This window comes from Ctenocephalides felis, unplaced genomic scaffold (genome assembly GCF_003426905.1).
Source record: "Ctenocephalides felis isolate EL2017-DRISC unplaced genomic scaffold, ASM342690v1 CF-g0.4_SCAFFOLD_00845, whole genome shotgun sequence".
NCBI lineage: Eukaryota > Metazoa > Arthropoda > Insecta > Siphonaptera > Pulicidae > Ctenocephalides > Ctenocephalides felis.
The window spans coordinates 82,092,111-82,112,328 of record NW_020536999.1 but is presented as its reverse complement, the minus strand read 5'-3'; the positions used below and the strand labels follow the sequence as shown (position 1 = coordinate 82,112,328).

At 29.7% G+C, this 20,218-nt stretch overlaps 2 protein-coding genes across 2 annotated transcripts in view; one reads left to right on the top strand and one right to left on the bottom strand.

Annotated features, from left to right (window-relative positions):
- LOC113363882 (tudor domain-containing protein 5-like) overlaps positions 1–20,218 on the bottom strand; it is a gene marked incomplete at its 3' end in the record, with an annotated part of 206,868 nt that overhangs the window by 154,734 nt on the left and 31,916 nt on the right.
- Positions 372–11,408, top strand: LOC113391050. The gene is made up of 3 exons (XM_026627026.1): positions 372–488; positions 556–2,466; positions 10,279–11,408. The coding sequence occupies exons 1-3, from the start codon at positions 464–466 to the stop codon at positions 11,406–11,408; spliced, it is 3,066 nt and encodes a 1,021-aa protein (XP_026482811.1). The 5' UTR covers positions 372–463.

Sequence of the window (20,218 nt, the reverse complement as noted above, 5' to 3'; positions counted from 1 at the left end):
TGACTTTAAATAAAGAATTTTAATAAAATGAGTTAATTATTATATTGTCTAGGATTTTAACTTTATAATTCAGTTTATTTAATTCTTATAAATATTAGACAATGTTACAGTAATTATAATAATCTATTTGAAAACATTTAATATTTCTCAATTATTTCGTTACGGTGCGGGAAGTTCCAGCAATTTGCATTAAGGCACGATGTCATTTATTTACTTGCGATAAGCAAGTACGGAGTTAAAATCAATGCTTACTGAAAAATCGTTATTTGAATCTAGCGCCAGAATTATCCTGCTGGTAACACTTTTTCGCCTTTCAAAAATATTTTCCTCCTCTGATACGAATTTTGTTTTGACTGTCAACTGAACAAAAAGTGGCGCTAATTTTATAAACAATTTTATATGTTAATTTTAATTGTTTTAATCGTTTTAAATAAAGTGAAACTACTAATAATTTGCTAAAAATATGTCGTTCAATTCGAAAGATGCAGGTAAATTTTCACACATTAATATTATATGTACCTATATTATGTATAATCCGAATCTACTTGATTTTAGGAATTCCGAGTGAAAAATGTAAGTTGATTCAAAAGTATTCCAATATACTTTCAAATAGGAATTTGGACGTAAATTCTCCAAAGATTAGAACTTATAGCAGAGTCTCTAGGAGAAATATATTGGATACTGATATTTCGAAGACAAATGGGATTAATACGAATAGTACAGAAACAAATGTACAATCGATACCTACAGTTAACATTTTGGGATTATATTTATCATCTACCAAAGCTCAATCTTCATCTAAACCTGAAGATTTCAATAACAATATTAATCAACCAATATCTGAAATTTCAACTCATAAGTATACCAATATAATAGATGAATTTTCTGGGAATTTTAAAGTCAAAGAAAGTCAAGCTGAGATATTAACTCGCAGATGTAGTGCAGGAACTAAGAATGCTTCTACTAAAAATGAATCAAACAAAGTTACCAGTCAAGGTGCCAAAATGATAAGAAAATCCAATGATAAATTATGTGTAGATTATAATGTAAATGAATTATCTAAATTTTCTACCATTTCAACTACTGGAAATGAACTGAATGGAAATGATTTATCAACTAAAGGTGATAAAGCTGGTATGAATATTCAAGCAACCCTTTCTACTTATCGAAATAGTCTTATTGAAGATATGTCTAAAAGTAAAGAAACAACAGCAAAAAATTATCAAGATCGAGAGTCTACTACTCATGTAACAGAACTTCAAAACAGAGGTTCCAGTAATAGTTCCAACCTCGTAAGTGTTTTCAAACTTATTGAAGATAAGATTTTGTCTAAAATTAATGAGATGAGTAACAACACAATTAAAAATGAGCAGAGTCTAACTATCAATACCTTCAAGACAGTAGAATGTAGTAAACAAGGTACTAGTAAAAGTTCAAAGAATTCAAAAGCATCTCATAATGATAATTTAACTAAATATAAGTCTCCATTTGTAATGTCGATTGAAGAAACAAATATTATACCTGAAACTAGTCAAGCGGTCAATAAAATTGAAGCAGCAACTAAGAATGCATCCGAGGCTAATATAAATCTCAATCGGATAAGTCAAACTTCTAACAGAAGCATTAATCTAAATATCGATTCTGATAAAATTGAATGTGATATCGAAGGGGTTATGAAAGATGCTTTGAATATGAATAAAGAAATGGTAGAAGAACCTGAAAAGAAACCAGCGAAAAACAGACGACTTGTGAAGTCCAAGCCAAACTCTATAAAAACTGAACAGAAGAGTCTTTTATCAAGCACGGAATCAAACAAATCTCTCTCTATTATCAAACAATATAAACCTAAGAAGCTATCCATAGCATTAGACAAAACCATGGTAGATGCAATGACGAATACACAACATGAAATCATCAAAAGCAAAACTTGCTCGAGCAAAAAACTGACTGCAATCTGTAATGCTCATGATATTGATACAGGTCTTGAGAATGATATGAGGATTGAAACAAATTCCAAAGACAAAAACTATTTGAACAGTATTTTGTCATCGGGTTGTAAGAGAAAGAAGAATGTTTTATGTACTCTTGATAATGCAAAGGATAAAATTATCAAACAAAGCATACACAACATTGTGGATTTAACAACTGATGAATATGCTGTAAACCCGATTGCTGAATTTCGTTCTGATTATTCTGATGATTTGATGGCAAGTGATAAAGTAGAACAAAATGTATTTATGGATTTGTCAATCGATGATACACCTGAACAAGATAATGATATATCGATCTATGATAGTGATGATTTAATTATAAATGCATCACATCAGATTCCAAATGGCTCATCAAATGCTTGTGAAATATTTGACATTGATTCTACAGATTCAGAACCTGAAATGGTCAATGAAGTAAATTTAAATAGCCCAAGTTACCAAGAACCAATTATTTCCAATGAAGCATCACCAAAAGGTAAATACAGTAGTAAAAATAATTGATGATAAGCCATTAATTGGTTAATTGGTTAATGATCATAGTAATGAATCATCTCTTAAAAACCAATTATTAGTTAATCTGTAGAAAGTGATAGTTAGCACTTCTTGTTTCGTATCAAATACATTAGTTTTTTTAAACATTTTTGTCATAATACTAGGCTTGCACCGAATATTCGGTTGCTATTCGGTATTCGGCATATTCGGCACATTTTTTAATATTCGGCCGAATACCGAATAGAAACTTACTATTTGGACGAATACCGAATAATTAAAATCAAAAGAGCCGCCACCGCCTCTCAGCGAAAATATTGTGTGTATGTTTATTTTTTATGCTATAAAGGTGTTTTATTGCGATGGATCTGCATATTTGGAAGTCTATACACAATATGATTTGAAGAAATGAATTCGTTATTGTATTTTATATTTACAATAATTTAAACTTTATCAACAAACGAACACGCGAAGAACTCTATTCTCAATATTCAAAGGACACGTTATTGTTATATGTTTATATTAAGAATTATTCAACGGTTACACGCATGTGTTGTATCTATATTCAATAAAGTCATTCATCATATTCAATCTAAGCTCTTCTAAATAAAGAGCTATCATAGGCTCTTTATCGCAAAAATACCAACAATATTTTTGGTCTGTTTTTATTTATTTTATTATGATTAGCTTTTCTAACATTCTGTTTATAAAAGAAAATAATAAATGTTTATGAGAGAAGTAAAGTAAAGAATTGCTTTTTGGTTCATTTCCCTATCACATAAAGTTTTCTGTATTTGGCCGAATAGTATAAATGGTGCTAAATTTTCCAAATAAGAATGAGTAATTGAATAATCGTTGCAAGCCTAGGCATAAAAATTGAATACACGTTCAGTACCTTAGAAATAAAGCAACTGCGAATAGTAATTACATTAATATGAACGAGTTTAGGCGCTAAAAACTGCCGAATAGTTGCCGAATATTCGGTATTCGGTCTCTGGAGTATGCCGAATATTCGGTATTCGGCATTTTGTCGAATACACTATTTGTTGCAAGCTTACATAATACATATGTGGAACTATACATTCATTTGAATTGAATCTGAAAGGAAAATATTTGTTATATTTATAATTTCTCGACAGTTTCATTCTGAATCGTTTGAGACAAAAATTGACCTTATCGAGTTTTCGAAGGGCTTTTAAAATTTTTAAATCAGTGCAGCCGTTTTTAAAAAATGCCGACTAAAGGTTACACTCATATTTTTACTGTGTCAAGAGATTCAGAATGGCTTAAAGCACCGAGAAAATATAAAATTAACAAATCGAATTCTCTGGTTAAAACAAACTATGTATTTGGTTGTTCGAAAAGTAACTTCGTTTTTTATAGACATTTTTGCACGTAAGATTCGTACAATAAACAAATTCTTGGATAAATTATGTATAGGCTGTTTTGATGGAACATCTTTATCATATTTCTGGCATTAGCATAATTCCGATATCATATTTTTTTTGGTCGTTATTAGCAAAAACTGATCGAAGTGCTTTTTGACCTCATTTGAGGTAGTGGGAAGCCCCCGAGTGGCGGACAACTAAGGTTATTTATAAACTAGTAGGGTGCATGGCTTCGTGCTTTAAGGCAAATTGCTGGGTCTTCCCGTACCGTAACAAAATGATCGATAAATATTAAATATTTTCAAATAGATTATTATAAATACTGTAACATTGTCTAATATTTATAAGAATTATATAAACTGAATTGCAAAGTTGAAATTATTTGTTTAAAGTATATTTGAACTATAGTCCGAATTAACATTAAAATCTGATTTATTTTCAATATACAAAAAAAAATTGAAAAAAAAAATTGATACAATTTTTTGATAAATTGATAAAAAGCAATTATTTTGTTGAAACAAGCAGAAAGTTCTTTGAATCATTCAAATCGAACGCTTAATTAGTTCTCCCAAAAACTGCCGTTTTTTGTACATTTAGCTCTGTATCTTCGAAATGGCTGGACCTGCCTTTGCAAAAACTAATCAGCACACCTTCCCATCAATATGAATCGAATGTTTTTTGAATCATTCTAATCGGTTGAACCGTGCGCGAAAATGTGGACGAAAAAATGCGGATATACAAATCACACACACACATCCATTTTTTCTGAGGTATGCCAAAATGTTCAGAAACCTTCAAAACGTTGAGGAATGCAAGAATTTTCATTTTCGATTTTCGGCCCATTACTATAACTACCCTACGGGAAGTTAATATATCAAACAATATTTTACGAAATGTTTATTAAATTATGACTTATAACAAAGTTCGAAATCAAACTAAATTAACAAAAACGCAACCATTGCTAAAAATAATTAATACTATCAATCAAACTTCGGGAACAAAAAATATGATTTTAAAAAGTGATACCTAGTACCGGACATTTCAAATTAACCTGCATTGAACACATATGTAGCCATCTCCACACTCTGGAATGTCTGCACATGTGTGTTTGACGAATATTCTTAGATATTGCAAAAAAAAATCACTATTCATCATTTTGGCTGGGCCACACCGACGCTCTCAGCTAGAGCATTCATCATAAGCTTTTCATTCTTTGACTAGGAAATACGAAAAATGGGAGTATGTAGTGACCTTTAGAACACAATACAGAACAAAATTAAATGATTGGAATAAATTACGTCTATTCTCACAAGAAGTATCAATATGTTTACTGTCCGGCACTAAGGGACGACTTAGGTGCTAAGGGACAGATATTTTCGTTTATTTGGTGGAATCTACTAAAATTGGTTAAAAGATCTAATAATATTCTACCATTTTATGGATAACAATCAAGTACTACTTTTATCTTTGAATGCCACTCAAATGTAAATGCATAAATATACTAGAATTACTTCCACTGATATTTAGGTGACGCGGTGATTTTGCGCCTAAAATACCAAACGGTTGCTCCTGGTGTGGCCGTGTGCGTCACAGGCGAGGCTCAGCGCATGATCCTGTGTGCCCCCTGCGCCCCTTTCATTTGTATTTTGAAATGGAAAGATTTATACTCGCTTAAATAATACGTGTTAAATTGAGTGTCCGGCACTAGGTGCCGTCCGGCGTTACAGGACTTCTCCCTAAAGGTTTTATCGCCCAAAAATTTTTTTAATGACCGGAACAAATAATGGTCCAATTACGGCAGGTCTGGAGAATGTGATGAATAGCATTGGGTCCCATTGAAGCTACAAAAGCTTCTGACAATTGAACAAACTTTTGTGAAGTTTTGCGCCGTCTTCATGCAATACTATACGTTGTGATTGTGATTATGAGTTAATTCTGACCTCTTCTATTGAAGTAGATCATTTAGTTTATCCAGCTGAAGACATAAGGCATCCTGGTATGTCATCCTGGAAAAGCTGAAAAACGAACTACTCCTTTAAAATCTCATCAAACATACTGCATCACCTTTTCCTGACGATTTTCAACTTTGCGACTATTTTGAGCAGGTTCTTCTTTTTTGTTTCATAGGCAATTGCGAGTATTGAATCCTTTTTTTTTCCTATTTGACATTTCTAGTGACAAATCGCTTCAAAACCTGATAATTTCCAAGACCTTTCAGAGGCTAATCGTGGACGCCAGTGTGACGACACAGGTTTTTTCTATGAGAATCGTACATTGAGGTTCGAGAAAAATCCCAGACCAGAGATCCTAAATTGTTAAATTTGATAAATTTAAACTCAATGGAATCTTATGTATTGATATTCGCCGGTTTGCATCAACTAATGCCTTTCTCAAAGATTTATCAGCTTCAACCGTACTTCTTGGACGTGGTGCATCTGGACATCAGAATACCAGAAATGAAAATTAGCAAACCTGTTTTGGCACTGTCGAATAATCAACATGTCATTTACACACACATCGGTCAATTTCATTTTGACTTGAACAGTATTTTTACCTTTTCTATTGCAAAAGAGCAAAATATTTCAAAAATGCTGCTTAATCATTTCCTCATTCAAAGTGGCATCATTCAAAAACTACTGCGTGTATTTGATTAGAATTTTATACACACAAACCTTAAAATATAAACTAGTTATTATATAATTTGCAAATCATATAATAACTAGGTGGTGTATGGCATCGTGCCTCATGGCAAATTGCTGGAAATTTCCATACCAAAAATTAATTTTTTAAAAACGATTTTTTTTAAACATTGGAAAAAAAAGATTTTCGAGAAATTAAATTTTTGAAAAAGACTTTTTTGAAAAATAAAGACTTTTTGAAAAAAATATTTTCATTATTTTTGAAATATTTTGAACTGTTTTTCAAAGCAATTGCTCTGCTTTAGCAGCATAGAGACGGAATATCGAAGCGCTTAAGCGCCGCGTCGCTATCTAACGGACAAACGATGTTATGGAACCTGTGTAAACAAAATTTATACGTATTATTAAAACCTCTATAAAATATCTGATAATTTGATGTGCATATGTCTAAAGATCATTTTTGACTGCTAAATGGCATTTTTTTAACTTCCCGAAGGAGAAGTTAAATCAGTCAAATATTTAAAAGCCGTTCGATGTATCTCGATGAGGACTATTGTTTGTCAGTTTTGTGCAACGACCGGCCAAGCTGTTTCTTGATAAATAGCAGAAAAGTGAATAATTTTTCGTGCACGTTTTAGCCCGCAATTCTGAATCAATTTTGAAAATTCAAAAACCCGGGCCGTTTTCTTGTAATAAAGTGTTATAAAAAAAGTTCGACGATTTTTATCATTATTTTTTTTACGGTAGATACTATAGTCTTCTAGATCATACTAAAATATTACGACCCTACGATAACTCGTTTACCTTTAAAAGTTCGCCAAAGTTTGCAAAAATTAATATAGTTTTTTTGGCATTTGTCAAAATTAGACCTTTCATAGACGTTTGCTCAAAAACTGAACCGATTTCAGAAATTCAAAAGCCTTTTGATGTATTTCGATGAGGACTATCGTTTGTCAGTTTTGTGCGACGATCTCCCGAGCCGTTGCTTTGTAATTTGGAAAAAAGTTTTAAACTTTTCGTCCACTTTTAAGCTCATACTACCGAATCGATTTTAAAAAATCAAAAACTGTTCGAAAGATATTTGATGGGAATGATACTGATTAGTTTTAGGTGAAAATCTACCGAGGCGTTTTCTTGTAATTCGTCGTTGAAAAAAAAATTTGAGCTGATTTTTATGAAATATTTTTGATGATATACATCATGGTCTTATACAAATTTACTGAAATATTACGGCCTTACGACAAGTAGTTTAATTTTAAAAATTCATCAAAGTTGGAGAAAATGAGTACATTTTTGTCGTTTGTTAAAATGAAAATTAGACGATTTACTTGGTATAACGATAGAGTACTTGGTCTTAATGAACATACTAAACCGTTGAAGTCCTACGGAAACTGGTTCAACTATAAAAATTATTGATTTTTGAAAATTTGCTTTTAGAAAACACTCCGAGTTAACGTGTTCGTTCGTTTTTAATTATGTGTAATAAATCCACTCGGAATACTTTCAATCACTCATAAATTAATTTATTTTTTATTAATTAAGTCGATTAATTACACATATCGGGAAGATCATGTAACTTTCCTGAAGGCAAAATACCAATACCAACTAGTTCACTAGTTCTGCTTATGCCAAAAACTAATCAGCACGCCTCCTTATTAATAGGAATCGAATGATTTTTGAATTATTCCAATTGGTTGATCGGTGTTCCTGAAATGGTCGACGAAAATTTGTATCCGCACACACATACACGCACACGCATATATGCATCCATTTTTTCCAAGGTATGCCAAAATGTTCAGAAACCTTTGAAACGTGAAGATATATTAATATTTTTTAATTTCCCGTAGGGCGGGTGCGGATACAAATTTTCGTCGGCGATTTCGGGAACACGGATCAACCGATTTGAATAATTCAAAAAACATTCGATTCGTATTGATAAGGAGATGTGCTGATTAGTTTTTGGCGAAGGCAGGTCTAGCCGTTCCGAAGATACGGGGCTAAAAGTGCCGAAAACGGTAACTCAGTTTTTAAGAGAACGGAGCGTCCGATTTGAAAAATTCAGAAAACATTTCACTTGTATTGACAAGATGAAGAATTGATCAAATTTTCATGAAGGCAGGTCAGCGGTTTCAGAGATCTAATGAAAAAAGTAAAAAAAAAATGCCATTTGGCGGTTAAAAATGATCATTAGACATATACACATCAAATTATCAGATATTTTATAGAGATTTTAACAATAAGTATAATTTCTTTTTACATTTCTATGGGTTTCGTACCAATGCTTATGCGTTAGACGGCGGCGCGGCACTTGCGCGCTTTGACATTTCGTCTCTATGCAGTTCAAGTAGTACGATTGCTTTGAAAACTAGCTGTAAGTGGAATTCTGTCTTAAGGCAATTAAGGCATCGTGCCTTAAGGCAAATTGCTGGAACTTCCCGTACCAAAAATTATTATTTTTTTAAAAACGATGAACATTTTTGAAAAAAATTTACTTCGGAAAAATAAGATTTTTGACAAACAATTAGACAAAAAATTACTTTTTTTTAAAAAAAAAAATTTAATTTTTTTTTTTTAATTTTTTTTTTTTGAAAAAAAAATGTTTTCTTTATTTTGACATATTTTGAAAGATCTAAACTTTTTTCGTACTGCTTTAACTGCATAAAGACGAAATATCAAACCGTCGAAATTCAAATAAAATTCAAATATTAAAAGATGAAATATCAAGACGTCTAACGCGTAAACATTGGTACGGAACCCATAGGAATGTAAACCAAAATTATACTTATTGTTAAAATCTCTATAAAATATCTGATAATTTGATGTGCATATGTCTAATGATCATTTTTGACCGCCAAATGGCATTTTTTTTTACTTTTTTCATTAGATCTCCGAAACCGCTAGACCTGCCTTTTTGAAAATTTGATCGGTTCTTCACCTTGTCAATACAAGTAAAATGTTTTTTGAATTATTAAAATCGGACGATCCGTTCTCTTAAAAACTGAGTTACCGTTTTCGGTACTTTTTGCCCCGTATCTTCGGAACGGCTAGACCTGGCTTCGCCAAAAACTAATCAGCACGTCTCCTTATCAATACAAACCGAATGTTTTTTGAATTATTCAAATCGGTTGATCGGTGTTCCCGAAATCGTCGACGAAAATTTGTATCCGCACATACATACATATACACACACACATACATCCATTTTTTCTAAGGTATGCCAAAATATTCAGAAACCTTTGAAACATCGAGAAATGCAAAAAAAATCATTTTCGATTTTTTTGCGATTACTATAACTTGCCCTACGGGAAGTTAAAAAGTTCAGAATTTCCAAAATATGTCAAAATGAAGAAAACATTTTTCTTTTCAAAAAAATTTTGTTTTCAAAAAAAAAAAATTTTTTTTCAAAAAAAAGTAAATTTTTGTCAAATTTATAGTTTCTCAAAAATCTCATTTTTTCGAAGTAAATTTTTTTCAAAAATGTTAATCGTTTTTAAAAAAATGATAATTTTTGGTACGGGAAGTTCCAGCAATTTGCCTTAAAGCACAATGCCTTAATTGCCTTAAGACAGAATTCCACTTACAGCTTCTTTTCGATTTTTTTTTTGCGATTTCTATGACTTACCCTTCGGGAAGTTAATTAAGTATGATTGTTAGGTTAAAAAAGATATAGCTAAAGCCTCTGGGGTAAAAAAAAACGAAGTAACTTTTCGAACAACCTTATACTTCGGGAAGTTAAAAAAACAAAATTTACAAAAAAATATTTTTCAGCAGGTGGATCAATGAGCACGAATATAAGTCTGGATAAAAGTCGAACAATTGAATCGAATTCTTACAATAAAATTGAAACTATAAATCTGAATGGCGATGATCATATTGACTTTTGTACGGAAGCACAAATAGATTTGATTAATAATAACATATATAATATTGATCCTAAGTATGCATCGATCATCAAACCATGTTCGGTTGTATTGGAAGATTGTTTGGAACCTGTACACATCGAACCTGAGATTGATATAAATATAGAAACCACAGTACATGCATGTATTCCCTGTAATGAAACTTATACGACCTTAAAAGATTTAAAAAAACATGTATATACAACGCACGTAAGTGACACAACCACTAAATGTTTCATTTGTGATGTCGAAGTTACAAACATGAACAATATGACCACGCATATATTGACTCACATGCTTACGGTTATTTATATTTGTAAAATTTGTAGCGCAGTGAAAGAAACTCAGGAAAGTTATGATGAACACATGCTTACCCACCGCAAGAAAAATTTTGTGTGTGATGTATGTGGTAAAACTTGTTCAACCCTATATACCCTGTCCAAACACAAAATAGTACATCAGCCAGAAAGATACAAATGCAAGGTATGCAGCAAAATATTTGGTAACACACAGAGCCTCAATCAACACATGCTGATTCACGGGGAAAGGAAATTTGTCTGTGAAATTTGTGATGCTACATTTTACAGAAGACAAGCTTTAAATGTTCACGTGAAGATGCACAGCACAGAACGTGCCTACAAATGCAACTTTTGTTCTAAGACTTATATAACTAGAAGTAATTTGGTATCGCATGCACGAGTTCACGATAAAACAAAACAAAAGAAGTGTGAATACTGTTCGAAAACATTTCTTACAAAACAAGCTCGCCTACAGCATTTGTATAAGTATGAAAATGTCCAACTTCATCAATGTAATTTGTGTAAGAAAGTTTATGAAACTTTAAGTGAATTGAAAACTCACGAGCAGAAGCACAATGGAGATTTGGAAACATTCCAGTGTCGAATATGTGGAGAACTTTTCAGGTCGAAGGTGAAATTGAGTCATCATAGAGAAGGCTGCAGGGAAAAAAATGATTCTAACTTGGTTGATTTGTCCATATAAGAAATCTGATAAATAAGTTAGTTTTATTGTTAGAATTTTTAATATGTTTATATAGAAACGTTCATCTTATGGTAAACGGTTATAAGAATTTGTGTGATCTCTTCATGTCTGTTCTTAAATTTATTGTTTGTGATTCCACAAACAATCTTCTTTCAATATTGTTATCTGTATTTTAAAAAATCATATGTTTTGCATTTAACATATGCTTTATTGGTGTGTGTGTATATATATGGCATGTGCATATTGAATTTTATTGCATAACAAACTACCTCCTGCATTATTTATCATAAGATCGAACAATGTTTTTTTACAGTTAGACTATAAAAAAAAATTATATGAATATTTTATACAATCATTAGTTTTATTAATATGAACTGATAATATTAATTATATAATAATATATATTATTATGGTAATATACAATATTACTATTTATATTATTTATGAATGAAAAATGTACAAGTTATTAATGTATATCGTCCATATATCGTGTTGTAAATTCTTGATTAAAATATGTAACAAAATTAATATAAAAAAGGGTTTTTATATTTACAGAAAATTTTATTAAATTTTTAACAAGATCTACACGTTTATTTTGTGATTTGGGAACGTAACAATAACGAGACCGTTATGGGGAAGTCCCCTAGTGGCGGAGACCAAAGGTCATAGATAAGGAAATAGATAGAAAACTTAGGGGATATTTCGTAGTCAACGGAATAATTGCACATTACGACGCTAGAGGCGCTAGTGTTCGTAGCAGGCTCCAGAACTTTTTGCAAAATAAAAGTTTAAATACAAGATAATTTTGGTTTATTTAATTGTAGATATATGAGTTTAAACCCATTTATATCTTACTTATATGTAACAAGCCATGCACATGCAATTTATCAATTATACGTATGATACACATGTTTAAATGTTAACTATCTATTATATAAAAATAAGTCGGGTTTTCCTTTCTGACAAAATAACTCCAGAACGCACGAACCGATTTCGACGATTTTGCATTCGTTGGAAAGGTTCGGGTTCCGTGATGTTTATAGCAAAAAAAATTGAAGAAAGATTTCAACAGAAAAGCGGAGAACACTTTTTCTTTTTCCACATACAGCGCCATCTCTGATTCTTAGCATGTACTACAACTAATACTTTTTGTTTGACTGCTACTCATTGTTCTCTGCTCAGTTAATTTCATGTGACAAACCGGCATTGTGTTCACTGTGAAATTGTGCTAAAAAGTAAAAAAATAAGTTCTTCGTTTCCTATCATTTCAATTGGAAACCATCAAATCAATCACGTGTATTGTGCAAGTTTTTATTCAATTTCAGCAGCAGGTCATTTTTTTCTCCATCTTTTAATCACCAAACAAAATGTTACATAAAATGAAACCATCTGGTGGTGAAACGGAGTTTGCCCGGTTGTCTAGTTTGATATATAACTGATATCACAAAAACATAATAAGACTCTAAAGACTTCGTTCAATGAATAGTTTCTTTTTGAAAATATTTTGCATACATTACGATCTTGCTACTAATATCATATCATCTATCTCCACATGAAAATATTTAACAAAATATAAGTGACTCTGCATCAACCGAAATATTGGGCAAAATACCGATAGCATAAAACTGTTAATCGCAAAAAGAATCAAAAACAAGATTAAGATATTAACGTATATCTTTAAGTTATAAGTATATCGTGACAATAATGAAAAAATGTTTAGAGACTACAAACTAAATACAAAACTTAAGTGAAAGTCGACACATCGTTTTTTTGTTTTTGACATATGATGTATTCATTGTTTTGCTCGCAGACTAGATCGAATAATTGCGATAGCTGCGCTAACTAGCGTCGTAAGCGCGAGTCATCTAAGCGATCACCGAAATTTCTTAGAAGTTTGCTCCCCCTGCCTGAGGTTATTTACAAATAATACAAAACAATTTTACGAAATGTTTACTAAATTATGATTTATGTTACATAACAAAGTTAGAAATGAAACTAAATTAACAAAACCGATATCTTCCCTAAAAAATTATTAATACTAACAATCAAATTTTGGTATCAAAAAAAAATGATTTTAAACAGTGACACCTAGTACCGGACATTTCAAAAAAAACCTGCATTGATCACATATGCAGCCATTTCCACACTCTGGAATGTCTGCACATGTGTCTTTGACGAATAATCTTAGATATTGGAAAAAAAGTCACTTGTATTTTGAAATGAAAAGATTTATACTTGCCTAAATAATACGTGTTAAATACAGTGTCCGGTACTTGGTGCTGCCCGGCGTTACGGGACTTTCCCCTACATTTAGCACGATTTAGAAAGTTGACGTTACGTTTTTGAGACGCCTGTGTGCCTTCTAGGTTACATAACCGTTAAGTTTGATGTTACATCTGTTACGTTATATTAACATTTTAATTGCATTTTGTGGTTTACTGGGTATTTAATATTCATACTTGAAAATGGTAAATATCAGGATTTCTTATTTTATGTTTATTACTTTTTAAGCCACAATTTTGTGGTACCATTAAATGATATATAATTGGAACAGACCTTTTAAATACCTAAAATGAAAAAAGGTCTGAAATTCTATATTAATATCATACATTATATTTTGTATTATTGCATATATAATATACAATATTCCATTATATTCTTACGAACTATATTAATATTATATTCATACTTCTATCTAGTTACATAAATATATTATATATTATAATAAATATCTTATTATAAATAAGTATGAAAATTTATGTTATTGTTTTAATGTATGCGTTTGTGTCATTTATTAATAATAATCAATAGCTAAAATGTAATTATTTGTAATTTCATAATATATAGCAAAATTGTTAATCGATTAAATAATAATAAAATTTTAGTCTTAGTTTTATTGTTAGTTCACATATTTGTGAAAGAAGTGTTTGAAATAAATAAATCAATCATAAGTTTTGCAATTTATCCAATAGTTAATAAACATTATTTTTTACGATTTTAAAATCCAACAGTTCAGAATACCCGATAGTCTGTCATTTTTCCGAAAATTTCATTTTTTCAGCAATATGCATTTACAGCAAATGAAAACGCTCGAGAACTTATTTATCTATGCTCGAGAGCTATTAAAATGTATTCGTGGTGGTTCGGAATTGCTCGGAAGGGCTCGCTATTGTTCGGTAATCTTTGTGTTCACGGTAAATTCCGTTGTGTCTAGATTCATGAACGAAGTATGTTCTACGACATACGTAGGGTTTAAGGTTTTGACCGTATCTTAAGTTAGTCTATGTAATACGGCGATACAGTACATATTTATCAGTAAATTTAACTTTGTTTACAACAAACTTAGAAAAAATAATCCCATATTAAAGTAATTAGAAATATCATATTTCAATTCTCATTGCTCGATGCCCATAACATTTGCTAGCGACTAGGTTTATGCACAGATCGAGAAAATCAGTTATTTAAGGTACAAATGTGTTTCGAGATCAAAATAAAATAAATTAAAAAAAAAATCATATTAACCATCTACTTCAAAAAAATAATTTTAAATGTAGAATTAAAATCATCATAGTAGTAGTATAATAGCCAGTCTATTATTTTAGTTACAAATGTAAGTCTCGAGTTAAAAACATAAACTAAAGAAAACACTTCTTTGAGAACAATTTGTATTACAAATCATTATATACAAAAAATCAATGTGAAGACAACATTAGGTCAAAATCTCACTATTCAGGTAACTATTTTAGAAATATACTAACGAAACAATTCAGTTTCATCAAATAAGCATTCTAAGAGTCCTTTTTAAAGCAATGGTGTAATTATTATATTCAATTCAATTGATTATTAGAATGACAATAATTCAATTATCATTGCTCGATAGATAATATTTTTGTCATGGACTAGGTTTTTAAGTTACTTTAGTACAAAAGTAACTCTTGAGTTCAAAATTAAACCAGGACAAATATAGTTTATATACAGTCCACTTTAAAAACATAACCGTGAATAGCTACGAGTAGGATGATTATAGTTCAAATAATATTGCTCGATAAATATAACATTAGTCATCAACTAGGTTCTTGTATAGATCGAGAAGTCTTTCAGTTATTTTAGTTACAAATGTAAGTTTCGAGTTGAAAACATGGACTTAAGTAAACACTTCTTCGAGAACAATTTGTGTAACAAATCATTATATACAGAAAAACCAATGTAAAGACAACATAGGTTCAAAACCTCACTAATCGGATAACTCATTTCAGAAATATACTAATATTTCAATATAGTTTTATCAAAATATCATACAAGAAAGCATTTTTATAGCAATGATTAAGTGGAATTACTATATTCAATTCAATTGTTTATTAGAATCATTGTAGTTCAATTATGTTTGCTCGATGAATGTTGCATTTGTCATCGACAAGGTTCTTGCACAAATTGAGAAGTCATTCAGCCTAGTTACAAAAGTAAGTCTCGAGGTAAATATATAAACTAAAATAAAACACCAATCTAGAACAATCTAAAAAAGCAATTGAGAGACCAATTCCAAAAACCACACCCTTCAGATATGCCATCGTAAGATGATCATAAGTTATACGTAAGATGATCAGGAGAAGTTAAACAAGTGTTTTAGTTACAAAAGTAAATCTAGAGTATAATCATGACAAATCAATGTGATGAAGTAAATTAATCATTTTGTAGAACAGAAAAAACTTAAAATTAATAACTTACATGCCATAAATCCACAAACACAAAATGGCGTTGTCAAATTGAATTGCCATCCAAGGGGGCCCTTCAAGGCTTTCTTTACATGTTCTCAAACCGTTTTGGAAAATGCAATCCCAATTATCCATTACCACACAATTAACGATATAATAATAAATCTAATTAAATATTTAACTTGTTCTTTTGCACTGTCACAAAATATTAAAATCACATATTAGGATTTATAATTCTTGTCAAGTTAGGTTAGTGTGCAATTGTGAAATAAACTGTCACTGTACGATTTGCACAAAATTTTGTATAAATCACTTTTTTAACAAGAGAGTTCATATTCACGAAACATTTATATTACTATAAATACATTTTTATATGTATAATAAAGTTAAAGTTATGAAATACATGTGAAATGAAAGCATGACAAAATCCTTTATCGTGAAGTTAGTTAATAAGGGTGTAAACAGATCGCTAAAAATGGCGGCCGTTTTGACAATTAAATATTTAAAATAATTAATGTATAGTTTTTTTTTATAAATAGTTAATATCGACATAAATTATTTTAAATTAGAAGCATCGTTCTCATATAAATAAAATTTGATTATATAGCACAAACGCATTCATGTGACATTAATATTTGTAACTTTAATGATTTTTTATAATTCAACGCATTTTGTAGGACTATAATATTTGATCTTCGTTCAGACCAGTGTTTCCCAAAGTGGTCCACATTGGACCCAAGGAGTTGAGGACAACATTAAGGAAAAAAGATTAGTGAATGAAAAATTTATGGTTCATAAAATGAAAAAGTGGGTCCATGGTAGTTGATCATAATACATCATGTTAATATATATTTACTTATACTATCTACAATAAAAAGTTATGTACGATATTTATAAATATAACTAAAAAGTAAATATAACTAAAAAGTATTTTGCTTATTTGAGACTGTCTAGTATTTCTGGATACTAAAGATAAAGAACGATTTAATAATTGTGAAATAAACAGAAAAAAGAAAGTTTAGTGCTATTGCTGACGTTCTAACAAAATAACCGCACATCATTAGTCAAAAAATGTAACCTTTTAAATAATTTTTTAAATGTTGATAATTAATTGAACATTTACTTATTTTTTTGTTATTATATTGAATTCAATTAATAAATATATAATATTCACATGTATTTTTACTTTAAATATTTCATTATAATCTTAATTATAAACTGTATTAGTTTTACGAAAAAAATCGATATCGGGTAAATTGTGGTCCTTAGGAAAAGCCCAGAGAGTCCACGTTTGGGAATTTATTGTTATGGTTTAGACCAGGGCTTCTTAAACTGTTGTCATTCGCGACTTATGTTTGAAAGTTTTTTGACGACTCCACACAAATATAAAAAAGGAAAAAATAATATTTTTAGATGATTTTTTATTAGGTAATGTACATATGAAAATATATAGTTTCAGAGTTTGTTGTAAAACATACAAAAATCTATACGTGATGTTATTAAATAATACGATTAAATAATGCGATCCCACAATTTTCCTATACGACCCCAAATGGGGTCGCGACCCATAGTTCAAGAAGCCATAGTTTAGACCATAAACTCTATCGCCATGTTAAATTTCAACAAAATCCTCAAAAGTTTCATCAAAATTCCTAACTGATATCTTTCGAACAGTTTCTGAATTTTTAGAATCGGTTCAGCATTGGCTCCAACATGATCGAAATATTTTGCACTTGTAATTAAAAAATAAATTTTAATTGCACTGCTAATTAAGAAAGAAACGGCTTGGCCGATCGCCTCGCAAAACTAATCAACGCAGTTTCATATCGAGTTTAATCAAAACGCCTTTAATATTTGAAATCGGTCCTGTCGCCTTTGAAAAAATATCGAGGAAAATTTAAATTTTGGCTTATATCACAAAAAACTGACAATTATTTCAAACTTTAATGAATTTTTTACAAAAACATGTTTTATACAAACACGTGTCCAATTACTAGAAAGATACAACTAAGTTAAATCTTAAAATAGAACTTGATAAATATTGCATACGTTTCGAACTACCATTTGACTCATCTTCAGTGCATAAACTACAAAGTATATAATGATATAAAATATAATAAAAAAATATTTACGATTAAGTAAACAAATTAAGTTAAAAAATGTGAGTCTATAAATAAAACATATTATGTTTTTAATTATTTCAATAAATTGAATTTTATTCAAAAATAATAATAATAACTTTCTGTAAATAAGTACGTTGACAATATCTAGCTAAACATATTGCACACATTTCATATATAATATTTAATACTTATAATTGCATCAAAAAATCACAACGGATAAATTTCCAACAAACAAATTGGAGACATGGAAAATGATCTTATTTAAAACATAAATTAAAACTAAATAAAAAAACAAGGATAACAAAATGTAAAAATTATATATATATATATATATCTATATATATAAAATAAATGTAAAAATAATATCCAGTAACAACATTCTATGAGAATTAGTAATAATTTCATAACAAACTATATTTGTTTTAGTTTTGCAAAAATTTGGCAACAACGCAGAGTTCTCAGATGTGTTTATTGATGTGATAGTGATTTATATTCTATTATTAATCATTAAATATTTAATAAAATTGCAAATGTGAATTATAGACGTATAATTATGCAGAAATAAATCGGTAATTGGCAAATTATAAAAAAAAACAATATTCCAAATTAAAATTAAATAAAAGGTAAAATTGTAAAATATTACACAAAACAAAATTGTTCAAAAACTGTAATAAGTCCAGTAAAACAATATCATATTCGAAACCATGTTACCGAGTTACGTAACCATGTTACTTTGATGTTACGTAAATTTTACGTACAATTACCAGTTTTACCAATATAATAAAGAACTTACATTAATTTTTTGTTTAGTTGAAATTTAAAGTACGCAGAGTTGCTGTAGAGCTTTATGTAATAGATAATATTGCAGATTATTTAATTTTGAACAAAACTGTCTTACACATCATTCATATCAATCGAATGGTTTAAAAGTTATAAAAGATATAATGACAAAGCGCATAAGCCAGTTTCATGAACAAAAGTTAACTCTCGGTATAAATAGTAAGAGGGCTAGTGTAGATATTATGAAAAACTATTTTGTTCTCCGTTTTGTTGCAAAAAAAAAAATTTATAAATTAGTAAATAAGTAAATTCTCCGAGAATATTTTATATATAATAATATTTCAACTACAAACTAATGAGATTTTTAATATGGAATGGCTTCGTGTTACTAAAAACTACAAAACATAAAAATTTACCATACACAAAAAAATAATACTGTTTTCTTTAAAAAAAATATACATGACTATTAACAAAAATGGAATGTATAAACTATTTTCATTTGATGAAACTTAAAATTAAATTAATTAAACTAAATGATGACTAGATGACGAGATACGAACGGAGTAGTGTTGGACCGGTGAATACAGAATATCAAAAATTCCCTTAAGTACTAATAATATTAATTTTTATATATCACAATAATAATAATAGTAATAATTGCAATATTTTTAATAATAATAATTTGTTAATCTTCTCGAAAGATGCTAACGAGTAAAGCTGTTTACGTGATATTAATGGTTAACTTAATTTTTTAATTTGATAAAAAAATTATTAATACACAATATAATTAATATAACAACACTAATAATAATAACTGCATTATTAATAATAATAATGGATTTTTAAATTAGATTAATACTTGTCGAGTGATGCCGAGTAAAGCTGACACCGTGGAATGGGATTAATGGTGAAAATAATTTATAAATTTGTTAATAAAAATTATAAAAAATCTCTATAATAAATGTTTATAGTCGCTATAAAAATTTACAAACTACGAGAGAATGATGAAAGACAGAGACAGATATTGTCTCTATCACAACACTATCTGTCTCTGTTTTTAGTTTTACTACCACAACTCTGTCTGTCTCTTGTTTTATTACCACAGCTCTGTCTGTCTCACTCTATCGTTTTACTCCCATAACAGCTTTACTCAACAGAGGTATGGTAGTAAAACGAAAGACAGAGAGAGATAGAG

Bases quoted from the DNA above. Each gene is read 5' to 3' on its own strand.
- LOC113391050 (XM_026627026.1), top strand. From the start codon at position 464: ATGTCGTTCAATTCGAAAGATGCAG. The intron at 489-555 runs GTAAATTTTCAC...ACTTGATTTTAG, and splicing joins GTTCAATTCGAAAGATGCAG to GAATTCCGAGTGAAAAATGT. The intron at 2,467-10,278 runs GTAAATACAGTA...ATTTTTCAGCAG, and splicing joins CAATGAAGCATCACCAAAAG to GTGGATCAATGAGCACGAAT.